Source organism: Callithrix jacchus, chromosome 4 (genome assembly GCF_049354715.1).
Source record: "Callithrix jacchus isolate 240 chromosome 4, calJac240_pri, whole genome shotgun sequence".
In the NCBI taxonomy this organism is placed as follows: Eukaryota; Metazoa; Chordata; class Mammalia; order Primates; family Cebidae; genus Callithrix; species Callithrix jacchus.
The window spans coordinates 45,259,673-45,273,578 of NC_133505.1; the positions used below are offsets into that span (position 1 = coordinate 45,259,673).

At 53.9% G+C, this 13,906-nt stretch overlaps 1 protein-coding gene across 5 annotated transcripts; it reads left to right on the top strand.

The window, feature by feature from the left end:
- The first annotated feature begins 24 nt into the window (after nucleotides 1-24).
- On the top strand, nucleotides 25-10,474 carry PI16 (peptidase inhibitor 16). Of its 5 annotated transcripts, XM_035295505.3 has the most exons (8): nucleotides 25-222; nucleotides 5,123-5,344; nucleotides 7,369-7,478; nucleotides 7,797-7,885; nucleotides 8,540-8,638; nucleotides 8,903-9,265; nucleotides 9,475-9,614; nucleotides 10,038-10,474. In XM_035295505.3, exons 1-7 carry the CDS (start codon nucleotides 49-51, stop codon nucleotides 9,594-9,596), a joined length of 1,179 nt encoding a protein of 392 aa, XP_035151396.3. In that variant the 5' UTR covers nucleotides 25-48; the 3' UTR covers nucleotides 9,597-9,614; nucleotides 10,038-10,474. The 5 variants fall into 5 exon arrangements, with proteins under 5 accessions (XP_035151396.3, XP_035151393.3, XP_035151394.3 ...); XM_035295502.3 differs by having other exon boundaries at nucleotides 8,540-9,265; XM_035295503.3 differs by having other exon boundaries at nucleotides 8,540-9,265; nucleotides 9,481-9,614.
- Nucleotides 10,475-13,906: the final 3,432 nt, after the last annotated feature.

A 13,906-nucleotide genomic window follows, 5' to 3' on the forward strand; every position in this document is an offset into this window, starting at 1 on the left:
TCCAGCTGCCAGACCCCTGGACGGGAGAAGGAGAGAGGGCTGGCCACCATGCACAGCTCCTGCAGTTTCCTGATGCTTCTGCTGCCGCCGCTGCTGCTACTGCTGGTGGCCACTGCGGGCCCCGCTGGAGCCCTCACAGATGAGGAGAAGCATTTGATGGTGGAGCTGCACAACCTCTACCGGGCCCAGGCATCCCCACCCGCCTCGGACATGCTGCACATGGTAAGCGTGGCCAGGGCCCTGGCCGGCTGGGATGGAAGGGGTGCTGGGCAGGGTCTGTCTCCAGGCCCTCTTACCCTGCTCCTCATGCCGAAGCTATTCCAGAATTCCTCTCCTTCCTCTGGTCAGTGACAGAGTCTCTGAGTCCCTGACATTACATTACATGTCTTTTAATGGCAAAAACCACAATGACTTTTGCACCCGCCTAATAAAATTCACAGCCCCTATAAGCAGCCTCATAATACGGATGAGGAAAGTGAGGCTCAGAGGGATTTGTTGGGGTCACACAGCTAGTAGAGCCAGATCTGAATCCCTGGATTCCCACTCCAGTGACCTCTCCCCAGCACGTCCTCAAGTGCATGTGTCCTCGGTGAGGGAACCCGGGAACTTCTTAACACCTTTGTGAAAATGGTCTTTCACATGCCTGCTTCCTGACAAGAGGAAGCAGGGCAGCAGGATGGATGTGGGCACCTGGGGTAGGAGGCGGGTGCTAAGGAGGTGGGTAACAGCAGCATCCACAAGCAAAGAGGGCTCCGGATCACTCAGCTCAGATTCTCTCGGTCACCTACAAGACGTGATTTGAGGCAAGTCCTGTGACCTTGCTGATCCTGTGTCTCCTATAAGAGGAGGTCAGAATGAGAGCTACTATACACCAGCGTGGACTGAATCTCACATATTGAATGGGTGAGGAAGGGTCTCTTTACATGAAGTTTGAAAACATGTAAAAATACTGTTTATGTCCTGGTGAAATGTGCAGATGTAGTAAACATACATGTACATGCACACAGGAGACAGAAGCTAGATTTAGGGCTGGTTACTTCTGTCAGGAAGAGCTATTTATGGCAGGGTGGAGGCAGGGTGTCTATACGCATTATTAGAGGAGATAAAGCCAGAAATTCACCCATCTCCTGCCCTCCCTGAGGGCTGAACTAGCCTGTCCCCTCTAAACACCTTCGGGTGGCCGGGGAGGTTGCTGAGCAGTGTTCAGGGTGCCCCGGAGCACAGATGCACCTTGGGGAACACGATAGTGAGCCTGGGGCCCCAAACCTAAGTTCTAACCTCAGCTTCATGTGATCTGGCTGAAGTAACTCTGGGTGGACCTCTTCCCTTCAAAGGCCTGTTTCCAGATGGAAACATGGGGCTGGCGATCCCTGTCCCGAGTGTCACAGGATGACCTGTGAGAAAGATCTAGAAAGAGCTCTGCACACACACCCAGCACTGCCGCTCACAGCTGTGCCAGCCTGGGCATCGAGGAAAGGTGAACAACAAACCAGGAGTTGCAGCTGCAGCTCTGCCAGCAGCTCCCTGATTGAGGCCTGCGACGCATCATTGGGCCTCAGTTTCCCCACCTGTAGATCCCTGAGGCCCTACAGTTCTTGGTGGCTGAGACTGGGGGCCACATAGGCTGGGAGCTGCTTCTCAGACAGAGGTGCACCTTGGAGTGGGGCAGCATTCTGGGAGGCAGCTGGGATATTGAGGGGATATGCTGCTGCCTAATGGGGAGTGATATGAGGAGATGAGGCTGGGGCTGGGATTGCAGGAAATACTCAGGACAAGACTCAGATTCAGCCTCAGTAGCAGTGAATGCAGGGACTCTGGAGCCAGATGGCCTGGGTTCAAATCTTAGCTTTGTTACTCATTAGCTTTGTGACCTTGGCCAGGTTAAACTCTGCCTCACTCTCCTCATCTGTAAAATGGAGATAACAGTGGAATAATTCCCTTGTAGCTATGGTGGTTGTAGGGATAAATGAGTGAATATGTGTAAAGCACTCAGAAGAATGCCTGGCACACAGTAAGTGCTCAATAGGTATCTGATTAACACTAAAGAGGGAATGGATCCAGGGTGAGGCAGATGAGGGTTATCATGAACTCTTCTCTCTCTCAGCCTCCAGATCTAATCAGCACCAGTTTTGCCCCCTAGAAGCTTCAATTTTCGTTGAAATCTAACCCTTCCCTCTAGCCCCTTCTCTCTTTGGCACAACTCTGGTTCAGGGTTCTTTCATTCTGCACCCAAGGCCTCCTAGGATAGCCCCTACCTGTTCCCCAGTCTCTGGCCTCTGCTGTCAGAATGAATAATCCAACACATGAGCCTGACACTGCTCAAAATCCTTCAGTGGCTCCCATGGCTCCCTACTGCCTCAGGATAAAGCTCCAGCTCCTAACTGAGAAGGCTGTGTGTTCTGGCTGCTGCCTACCTCTCCATTCTCCATTCCTACTCGCCCTTTATTCTTCTGTAACCTGAACAGCTGGTCTTTTTCCAGCCAGAATGTTTCCCAGCTTCATGCTTTTGCTGATGTGTACCTTCTGATTAGGACGCCTCTCCCTTCCATCTGGCTAATGCCTCATCTTTTAACACAGAGCTTAGTGTCTCCCTCTCCACCCTTGGCTGGGCTAGATGGCCCTCTTTGGTGCCCCTCTAGTACTTGTTGCACGTATGTCATTTACCATGTGGTGGCTTAATTGACTGTTTTTTGTTTGTTTGTTTTTTGAGATAGAGTTTTGCTCTTATCGGCGAGGCTGGAGTGCAATGGCAGCAATTTCGGCTCACTGCAACCTCTGCCACCCAGGTTCAAGCATTTCTCCTGCTTCAGCCTCCCAAATGGCTGGGATTACAGGCGCCTGCCACCATGCCCAGCTAATTGTTATATTTTTAGTAGAGACAGGGTTTTACCATGTTAGCTGGGCTGGTCTTGAACTCCTGACGTCAGGTGATTCACCTGCTTTGGCCTCCCAAAGTGCTGGGATTCCGGGCGTGAGCCACCGTGCCTGGCCCCATTGACTTTTATGTCAGTGGAAACTTGGGCTTCTTGGTTCCTGCTGTTGTCCCAGAGCTGACACAGTGCCCAGGACTGTTGAATGAATGAATGGATGGACTTGCTTCTGGATGGTGACCATGTGGCCAGTGTGGGTGGGTGCTGAGAGTCTTACAACTCCACAGGCGGCAGAGGTTGCAGTGAGCCGAGATCGCTGCCATTGCACTCCAGCCTCACCGATAAGAGCAAAACTCTATTTCAAAAAAAAAAAAAAAAAAACAGGGCCGGGTGCGGTGGCTCAAGCCTGTAATCCCAGCACTTTGGGAGTCCGAGACGGGTGGATCACGAGGTCGAGAGATCGAGACCATCCTGGTCAACATGGTGAAACCCCGTCTCTACTAAAAATAAAAAAATTAGCTGGGCATGGTGGTGTGTGCCTGTAATCGCAGCTACTAGGGAGGCTGAGGCCGGAGAATTGCCTGAACCCAGGAGGTGGAGGTTGCGGTGAGCCGAGATTGTGCCATTGCACTCCAGCCTGGGTAACAAGAGCGAAACTCCGTCTCAAAAAAAAAAAACAGTCAATTAAGCCACCACATGGTAAATGACATATGTGCAACAAGTACTAGAGGGGCACCAAAGAGGGCCATCTAGCCCGGCCAAGGGTGGAGAGGACCGAGAATCCTTAAGACCAAAGCGATGATGCTAATGGTGGGGCTCCAGGTATCTAGTCAGAATGGAAATGACAGCCAGGCTCTGTATGGGGAGACTGCTTTAAGCAGGGCCTTGTCTCAGTCATCAAGTTGACAAGTATCTGTTGAGTACCTACCATGTGCCAGCACTGCGCTGGACACTGTGGAGCCATCACTGCCCTATCCTGACAGCACTTACAGTCCAGCCTGGTGCCTCGAAGGTCATCTCAGACACTGTGACCCTGGTCCCCAGCGCCCTGCCCCTTTCCCACTCCCAATCTCCCACTGTTGCTAGAGTTGAGAGAATTTCAGGGACCAGTGATTCGGGACAAAAGTGTCCAGAGAGGGAAAGAGACTCACCCAAGGTCACAGCTGTGGAGCTACCCCAGCCAGCCGCACCCATCCCCACACCAGGCAGTGGCTCTTGAAAGCCTTGAGTGGGTGCAGAGTGGGTGTGGCTACACGGCCACCTCCCCTCAGGGTCACCCAAGCTCTTGGCGCTTTATGGGATGTCTGGCTCCTACAGCTGTCTGGAACCCCCGAGGGTGGAGCAAGAGCGGCGGCCAGGCCATGGATTTCCAGGAGAAGCCAAGGACAGCATTTAATGGGATCCAGGCTTCCCTCCTCAGTCCTTTGGGTTGGATGCCTTGTTAATCCCTCTTCCCACCCACACTCGGTCTGTCCTCCTAGCCAGGGACACAATCTCGAAGGCCCCAAACCTAAAATGCCCCCTCCCACCATCTCACCTGAGGTCCCCACTGGAGAACACTGCCACTGGGGTCTGAGAGTGGGTTACCAAGGCTCTGAAAATAGGCCCCTTGGTGAGAGGCTTGTGACATTCAGTGTCACATAGAGACCCTTAATTTTCTTGGAGAAAGGGTGTTGCTGTTGACAAGGGTTGGGAGCAATCAGGAATAGCACTGGGGAGGGAGTCTGCAGAGGGAAAGGCATGGGGACTGGGTTGTCCCAAGGGGAGAGTGGGGGCTTAGGGGGAGAGAATGCTGGCCCTCAAGTCAGGTTCATGGTTGAGGGGGAGGGAAATGGGCTGAATAAACAACCCAGCCCCTCAACACCAATCTCACCTGTGCTCTTCAGAGAAGTTCAAGGAGGCCTGGGAGGTAGGAAGGAGCAGGGATGGCCACCTTTTTCACATGAGGCTTTTAATAATAACACTGTCACCAACGCCACCTCATTCACTCTTCCCAGCCTCTGAGGGTGCAGGAAGGTTAGGCAGTCCCTGTAGTCACACACTGGTGAATGGTCCAGCTCTGCGGCCTGGGGTGGCATCCTCCACCTCCCCACAGAAGCCCACTCAGAGCAGAGAGCTGTTCCAGACCATGCCCAAGAGTCACCCCCCTAAGGATGTGCCAGAAGGATTTCCCCACGACCCCCTCGACCTTTCGTTTGGTTCCCACAGCACCTGTGGGCATCCTCACCTCCCTTCTCCCGCCTGCCCTGCAGAGATGGGACGAGGAGCTGGCCGCCTTTGCCAAGGCCTACGCACGGCAGTGTGTATGGGGCCACAACAAGGAGCGCGGGCGGCGCGGCGAGAACCTGTTCGCCATCACCGACGAGGGCATGGACGTGCCACTGGCCATGGAGGAGTGGTTCCACGAGCGCGAGCACTACAACCTCAGCGCCGCCACCTGCAGCCCGGGCCAGATGTGCGGCCACTACACTCAGGTGCGGGCCCAGCGGGCGGAGCGGGGGCTCGCGGCGTGGGGTGGGGCCACGTGCTCCCTGGGCGGGGGCCCCCTCTGCCTTCCATGCTCTGCTCCGGAGTGTCCTCGCTGCGGGAGGCGGGCCTCACTCCAACCCCCTTGGACACAGCAAATCCTGTCTTTTCACTGCAACTGATACGCTGTCTAGGCCCCTGAGGGCGTCGGCTTCTCCACAGTCTTTTGAAAACCTAGGCCGCCAGACCCAGGCGCAGTAGCTCATGCTTGTAATCCCAGCAATTTTGGAGGCTGAGCTGGGAGGATCGCTTGAGGTCGGGAGTTGGAGACCAACCTGGGCAACAAACACGGCGAGATCCCCGTCCCTACAAAAAGTACAAAAATCCTAGCCGGGTGCAGTGGCGCGCGCCAGCTACTCTGAAGGCTGAGGTGGGAGGATCGCTTCAGCCCGGGAGGTTGAGGCTGCAGTGAGCCCTGATTGCGCCACTGCACTCCAGCCTGGGCTACAGAGGGAGACGCTGTCTCAATAAAAAGGGGGTGGGGTGGGGGCGGTGGGGCATGTTAGGCGTCACAGAGCCAGTTTCATGGACTGTGCTTATTGTCCTAGGCAACACTGTCCCGGGCTCCAAGCTGTCCTATTCCCCTTTCCCCAGATTGTGCAGGGCTATTTACCCCAGAAGTAGATGGTCCCTAAATTTTACTCTATGGCTCTTTTGTCATTTATCATGGTGTCTAATTTGCTACTTCTCATCTAATCAAGGGACTAATCAAGCAAAAATAGACAATTTTGTTTAGTTTTTCTTTTGCATTTAACCATTATGCCTAACAATGAAGAGCAAATGTGGCGGAATGAAGGCTTTGGGAGATTTCTAATAGAATTTCCTGCTTCCCAGTCACACTTTGCTTCCCGTCTGGGTTCTCCCTGCATTTTGAAAGTTTGGGCTTGCAGGTAAGGGGTGTGTGTGTGTGTGTGTGTGTGTGTATTAACATTAGTGTTACTGAATTCTTTTTTCTCCTCCCAGAGATTATGTGTCATATAAACAATAACATGACAGACAATTAAAAGATAAGAAACCAACCGTCTTCCCACCCACATCCACCAATTCCATTTCTCAGTGCCTCTTTTTCATGGTATTTTTAGTCTTTATCTTTAGGAAGGAGATCCCAGCAGCACCCACCCAGGTCAGGAAGTTGTGAGGGCCCAGCACCCTCCCTGCCCCTTTCCCTCTGGACCCTGCCACCCCTCCCTCTTCCTCCACCACCACATACTTGCTCCTGCAGGGATTGCTGTCCGGGCCCAGCAGGGAGTGAGTCAGGCCAGCTCCACCCTAGCTTTCTCTGGCGCTAAGGGTGCATGCACTCTGGGGTCATTTCTGCCCAGAAGGTGCTCAACACCAGGAGACCTTCAGCTGATTTCAGCAGAGATTCCTGGGCAGATTGGACCTGGAACCAGTAAGGGAAGGTTGCTGGTCTCACCTTACGGCAGCACACAAATGTTGGACTTTTTGTTTGATAAAGACAGAAGTCCTTCTAGCAGCCAAGACTCCCACGCTGAGAAACAGCCAGAACAGGTCCTGCTCAACTGTGATTTGGGGGAAGTTCCACTTCCAAAATGGCTCCTCCTCCTCCCCACCTTGGACTTTTTTTGTTGCTAAAGTCTAAAATTCTACCATTTGAGATTCTTTCCTTTGGATATAACTTTCATTTAAAATGCAAGAGCCTCTAGGAAGATCCCACAGGACAATTCATGAGGGTATATTACAGCCCTGGAGCTGAGGGAAGGTTTTGAGCGGAAAAGAGGCCTGGTGGTGTGTGGGGGTTGGCAGAGGAGAGTAGACTGTTAGGGACAAACTCCCCCATCCCTACCCCGGTCAGAGTTTTGTCCTGAAGCTGCATGGCCTTGGGGACGTGGATGTCACAGGCTGTAGGGTGGCTCTTCTCCCCATTCCTATTAGGCAGGTGTAGTGGGATGCCAGGAAGGCACCATGCCACCTTGCATGGGGCTGAACTGCTACGTTTGCCCTCCTTCAGGTGGTTTGGGCCAAGACAGAGAGGATCGGCTGCGGTTCCCACTTTTGTGAGAAGCTCCAAGGTGTCGAGGAAACTAACATCCAATTACTGGTGTGCAACTATGAGCCCCCGTGAGTGCTGGGGGAGCCCTGGAGATGGAGAGCGGGGAAGGCAGGGGCAGAGCCAAGGGGAGGGCAGAGTTGGCCACAGCCTGAAGGAGCGGGAGGAGAGGGTTCAGTCTGGAGCTATACGTCCAAGGGGCTGTGAAGGCTCCGATGGGCGTCTGCTCTTATTGGCCAAAGGGCCACGAGGAGCCCAAGGTCGCCCAGAAAGTCAGTGGCTGGCAGTCGGAGACCCAAGGGCACTTCCAGACTAGGTGTGTGTATAGGAGCTGGAGAGAGGGTTGGGAGGGGATCGACCCATCCCCGCAGCATCCTCCCGACCTGTAGGGGGAACGTGAAGGGGAAACGGCCCTACCAGGAGGGAACTCCGTGCTCCCAATGCCCCTCTGGCTACCGCTGCAAGAACTCCCTCTGTGGTGAGTCCACGGGTGGATAGATAGGGGCAGGGGGTGTGGAAGGGATGCGATGCCGCCTGGATGGTCTAAGAGCCTCCCTGGACTGAGCGGTGCGTGGGCAGGGGAGGGGCTGGGCGGGATGCAAACAGCAGGGGCCTCCGGCGGCTCCCTTAGCCCTCCCGGCGCAGCCACTTCGGCGCCCTGTCGTTCCAAGTGACCGGATTCCAACCCTTCAAACGGAGGATGTTAGAAAGTCTGGCGGCTTCCGGGGGCCCGGGAGAGGTGGGAGTGGTCACACGTTAGGGTCCCGAGGAGCGGGCGGGGCCAGGGCGGTGGGCGTGGTCAGAGAGCTTCAAACGGGTGGGGCCGGCCTTGAGGTGGGAGGGGCGGGGGGGTGTCTGTGAGGGGCCAGGATCCCCTTGGAGAAGTCCCCTGAAAAAGGGCAAGTGCGAGTGCAGGGAGACTTGGACCAGGAGGTGGATGGAGGAGCAACTGTGTCAATCACCAGAAGTAACGTTTATTTTCAGTAAGGGACGTATCTGCTGGAGAGGTGTGTGTGTGGGTTCTGTGTTGTGTGTCCTGGTAGGACTTGGTCGCCTCACTTGGGTTGCGGTGGGGTGAGAGATGTGGGGTCCCGCTTGCAGCACTCACGCCAATTCTCGTCTGTCTTATCAGAACCCATCGGAAGCCCGGAAGATGATCAGGATTTGCCTTCCCTGGTAACTGAGGCCCCATCCTCACTGGCAACTGAAGCCTCAGACTCTGGGAAAATGGGTACTCCTTCTTCCCTAGCAACGGGGATTCCGGCTTTCTTGGTAACAGAGGTCTCGGGCTCCCTGGCAACCAAGGCTCTGCCTGCTGTGGAAACCCAGGCCCCAACTTCCTTAGCAACGAAAGACCCTCCCTCCATGGCAACAGGGGCTCCACTTTCTGTAACAACTGAGGTCCCTTCCATTTTGGCAGCTCACAGCCTGCCCTCTTTGGATGAGGAGCCAGTTACCTTCCCCAAATCGACCCATGTTCCTATCCCAATATCAGCAGACAAAGTGACAGACAAAACAAAAGTGCCCTCCAGAAGCCCAGAGAACTCTCTGGACCCCAAGATGTCCCTGACAGGAACAAGGGCTCTCGTGCCCCATGCCCAGGAGGAGGCTGAGGCTGAGGCTGAGGCTGAGGCTGAGGCTGAGGCTGAGGCTGAAGGTGAGGCTGAGGCTGAGTTGCCTCCTTCCAGTGAGGTCTTGGCCTCAGTTTTTCCAGCTCAGGACAAGCCAGGTGAGCTGCAGGCCACACTGGACCACATGGGGCACATCTCCTCCAAGTCCCTGCCCAATTTCCCCAATACCTCTGCCACCACTAATGCCACCGGTGGGCGTACCCTGGCCCTGCAGTCATTCTTGCCAGGTAAGGCCCGTAGTATGTCCTACTTCCTCCCTGGCTCTGGAATGTCAGCATCCTGCCCCAGCTTAGGTGGTTTAAGCATGGTGGGGCATGCACCCTCTAAGTAGGAGCCTCCTCCCTGGCTGCTGCCTGCCCCCGACTTGCATGGTGGGATGGGCGGGACGTCAGGCGCAGCCATCTCCAGGCTGAGGCAAAGCCTCTCTCTTCCCGAGGTGCAGAGGGTCCTGACAAGCCTGGCGTCGTGTCAGGGCTGCACTCGCACCCTGGTCACGTGTGGGGCCCTCTCCTGGGACTACTGCTCCTCCTTCCCCTGGTGTTGGCTGGAATCTTCTGAAGGGGATACCACTGAAAGGCAAGGCCTGGTGCGGGGGTCCCTGGTCTCATGCCCACCTGGATTGTCTTTCTCCAAGTGAGAGGTCACAGCTTACTGGGCAGGTCCTGCTCTGTGGCCCAGCAGTCCCCCTTCACCCCAACTTCTGGCCAGATTCCAAGCCAGCACTCTTGTCCTACTGGGAGGCATCTACAGGGCCAGCCTCTGGCACTGCTCCAGGAGTGCCTCAGCTCTGGGTAGGCCCATCCCTCAGCCAGCTGCAGACTGTTCTGGGCGGTATTAACATGTGCTCACTCTCAGGTTGTCCTGTGGCCATCAGCTTCCCTCCCAGACAGAGAATCTTGGGCTTCCCAGGAACTCCTGGGACCCTCCCAGTCCCCTGGCCTCTTCCTTGAACCATCTGAGTCCAGGACTGTTCCCCAGAAGTGCCTCTTGCCTTCCTAGGGTGAAGAGGTCAGCTGTCCTCCTGTCATCTTCCCCACCAGTCCCCAGCCCCTAAACAAGATGCATCTTGGTTAAGGTCTGCTGGAAGGGAAAGGCTACGGGGCACATGCCTCATCACACCATCCTGGAGGCCCAAGTCCTGGCTGGCTGCAAGCTCGGGGTCGCTGGATGACTGCACCCAGGCCCAGACCTCTCCTGTCCCTCCCACCTGAGTTCTGGGGGTGGGAGTATTTGGGGGAGCTCACTGCCTGCCTGGCTTAGAGCTGTCTGCCCACACAATATGCTCTCCCTGAGTGCCTGCATAGCTGGGGATGGGGATTGCAAGGGGCAGACGAAGGACAAGTCCCACTGGAGTGGGGTTCTTTGGGGGAGGGAAGCAGGGACAAGGGAAGGAAAGCAACCCCTGCCTCCCCAATAAAAGCCTGTCCAACCTGTGACAACTGTTCCTTCTCTTTCACATACCCCGTCTCTAAAACACTCCATTTAGTGTCTCCTTTTTGAGATGCACCCTTCTTTCCCTTCCCATAACTCTCCATTCCCCCTAATCACAGGTGGCCAGCAGGAAGGGGAAGAGAAAAAGGAAGGCCAAGGGCACTGGGCTGCCTCTCCCAGCTTCAGGAGTCACCAGCCAGGCCTAGGCAAGTTTGGAGCCCAGGACCAAAGCATGGCATGCGGCCTCTTCACGGGGGCGCTGCTGCCCAGGCCTGTCGGGGGCACAAGGTCAGAAATGTATGTCAGGCAAGGCTTTGCCAGCCCCAGGTGCTTGAAAGAGTCCTAAGAAAGGGATCTGGAGTCCCAGACCCTCCCCAGGGGAGCACAGCAGGACTGTCCAGAGGTGCTGGGGACCAGAAAAGAACATGTATATTGGTGTAGCAGTGGTGGGTGACTGAGGGTGGCTTGGGTGGTAGGGAGGGGCAGAGCAACAGTCTCCAGGCCAATGCTGGAGGGCGCACAGTTAAACAGGACACCACCCAAGTCAGGCCAGGGCTGGGAGCCGACCTGTAACCAAGGAGGGCCCTCCCCTCTTTTACTCTTTTTTTGAGACCGAGTTTCACTCTTTTGCCCAGGCTAGAGTGAAGTGGTGTGATCACTGCAACCACCACCCCCAGGGTTCAAGCAATTGTCCTGCCTCAGCCTCCCGAGTAGCTGGGATTGTAGGTCCCCGTCATCATGCCCGAGTAATTTTTATATTTGTAGTAGAGACAAGGTTTCTACTAAAAAAACCTGTCCCACCCACTCCACCATGCAAGTTGGGGGCAGGCAGCTGTTGGCAAACAGCTGGCCAACAGCTGGTTTGAACTCCTGACCTCAGGTGATCCACCTGCCTCAGACTCCCAAAGTGCTAGGATCACAGGCATGTGCTACAGTGCCCGGCCTACTTTCTTTATATGTGTCTTTTTTCTTTTTCTTTTTTTTTGAGACGGAGTTTCGCTCTTGTTACCCAGGCTGGAGTGCAACAGCGCGATCTCGGCTCACCGCAACCTCCGCCTCCTGGGTTCAGGCAATTCTCCTGCCTCAGCCTGCTGAGTAGCTGGGATTACAGGCACACGCCACCATGCCCAGCTAATTTTTGTATTTTTAGTAGAGATGGGTTTTCACCATGTTGACCAGGATGGTCTCGATCTCTTGACCTTGTGATCCACCTGCCTCGGCCTCCCAAAGTGCTGGGATTACAGGCATGAGCCACTGTGTCCTTATGTGTCTTTTTTCTAGCTCTATTCATATATAACATAAAACTCACCCATTTGAAGTATGCAACTCAGTGATTTTTACTATATTCACAAGGTTGTGTAACCATCACAATTTTAGAACATTTTCATCATCCCAACAAGAAATCCCATACCCATTACCAGTCACTCCCTATTTGGCCCCAACCTCTCCAGCCCCAGTCAACCACTAATCTATTTTCTATCTATATGGATTTGTCTCTTCTAACGTCCCCCATAAGTTTTTGACATATATGTTGTGGTCTTTTGTGACTGCTTCTTCCACTTAGCATATAAATATATATAATTTGTTTTAGACAGGGTCTTGCTCTGACACCCAGCGTTATAGCTCATTGTAGCCTCCAACTCCTGGGCTCAAGCGATTCTCCCACCTCAGCCTCTTGAGCAGCTGGGACTAAAGGTACATGCCACCATGTCCAGCTAATTTTTACATTTTTTGTAGAGACAGGATCTCACTATGTTGCCCAGCCTGGTCTTGAACTCCTGGCTTCAAGTAATCCTCCCAAAGGACTGAGATTATGGATGTGAGTCACTGTTCTTGGCCAACATATTTTCAAGGTTCATCCATGTCATAGCATGAATCAGAACTTCATTCATTTTTATTGCCAATATTCCATTCTATGGAATATTTGTTACATTCTATAGAACATTTCCATTTTATTTGTCATTGGACATTCAGGCTGTTTCCACTCCTGAGCTACTATGCATAATGCTACTATAAGCATTCATGTACCAGTTTTTGTGTGAACCTAAGTTTCCAATTATCTTGGGTAAATACCTAGGGGTATATATAAGGAGGTCCCCAAAGGCCTGTCAGAGGCCCTTTCAGCTTTGCCAATCAGATGGTTTCCCAGGAGGGGAGGCGATTGGCTCTCTACAGGTCACTCCTCCTGTCACCCCTCCTTTGCCCACAGCTCAGCTCTCCTGCCCAATCCCACCCAAACTCCTTTCTCAGATGAGGACCCAGCATCCTACTTTCCAGGACTAGTCAGCAGGAAACATGTCAAGTGCTAGAAGGGCAGATGGACAGGGTCTCAGCTCCCAAAGATCAAAGGGTCCAGGAAACAGCATTTCACACACACAATAGAAGAATTTGAATGAACTCAAACTTCCTGTTTTATTGCTTTACTCAACCAATAACTGGGATGCAGTACCAAAGGAGATTTTCATGCCATTTCTGGATGTGGAAGATGGCTTGGGAAATGAAGTTGAAACCCCCAAATTATTGGGGGACAGCAGCAGCCCTCCCCAAGGTGACTGGGCAAGGCCACCAAAGCCTTGCTCTGTACTCCAGGCAGGCTCTCTGAACTTCTGCAAGCAGCTCTTCAGGTCCAGCTTGGCTCAGCCTCCAGAGATACAGTGCCCCTGTCTCGGGGAGATGGGAGAGACTTAGGAACTAATCCATGCAAAAACAGGATCTGAGCGTGGGGCAACAGGAAGAAAAGATAGCCCAGAACAATGGTCAGTGCTGTGGGAAAACACATCGGGCTGGAGAAAGGCCACAGGGTAGACTCCCCTCTGAAGGGCCTGGGAACCTAAGGCCCCTATCTCTACAGGCCTGCCCTGCTCACCCCAGCATGTGTTCTTCCCACCACCCTAGCCCTCTGGGGTGTTTCCCTCGGAAAGTTAATATGGGTGACAAAGTTAGACCTTAGTGGCCTCAACCAGTGTACATTTACATAACACCCACACAGGCACACTTCTGCGTTCCTGGGAAACCAGTGAAGTGAAACTGCCTGAGTCCACTGTTACTAGGCCACTGGGAACACCCAGTTGTGCATGAACAGCCTAGGGGCCTTCCCTTTGGCGGTGGGGACTCAGCCCCTACCTGAGGGAAATATGACCAAAGCCACCAGACCTCAACTCTCATAAGCCAGGTCACCTCAAGCAAGGGCAGGGGAACCCAGCTGGGCCTCAAAACATTTTTAAGCTTTGTCTGCTTATAGGCCCCAGTGCTGGGCAAAAACAATTCATTGGAAGGGAGGTCTGCCCGTTCTGATATAACCATGGCCACCAGACCAAGCAACTCTTTGTGAAACTTGAAGATATGTCATCCTGACATGTGACAGTCAGGAGTGTGCGTGGAACACTTTCTGGAAGGCCTGTCTCTGGCAACAGACCTGAGCACTATTTGCTGCTGTG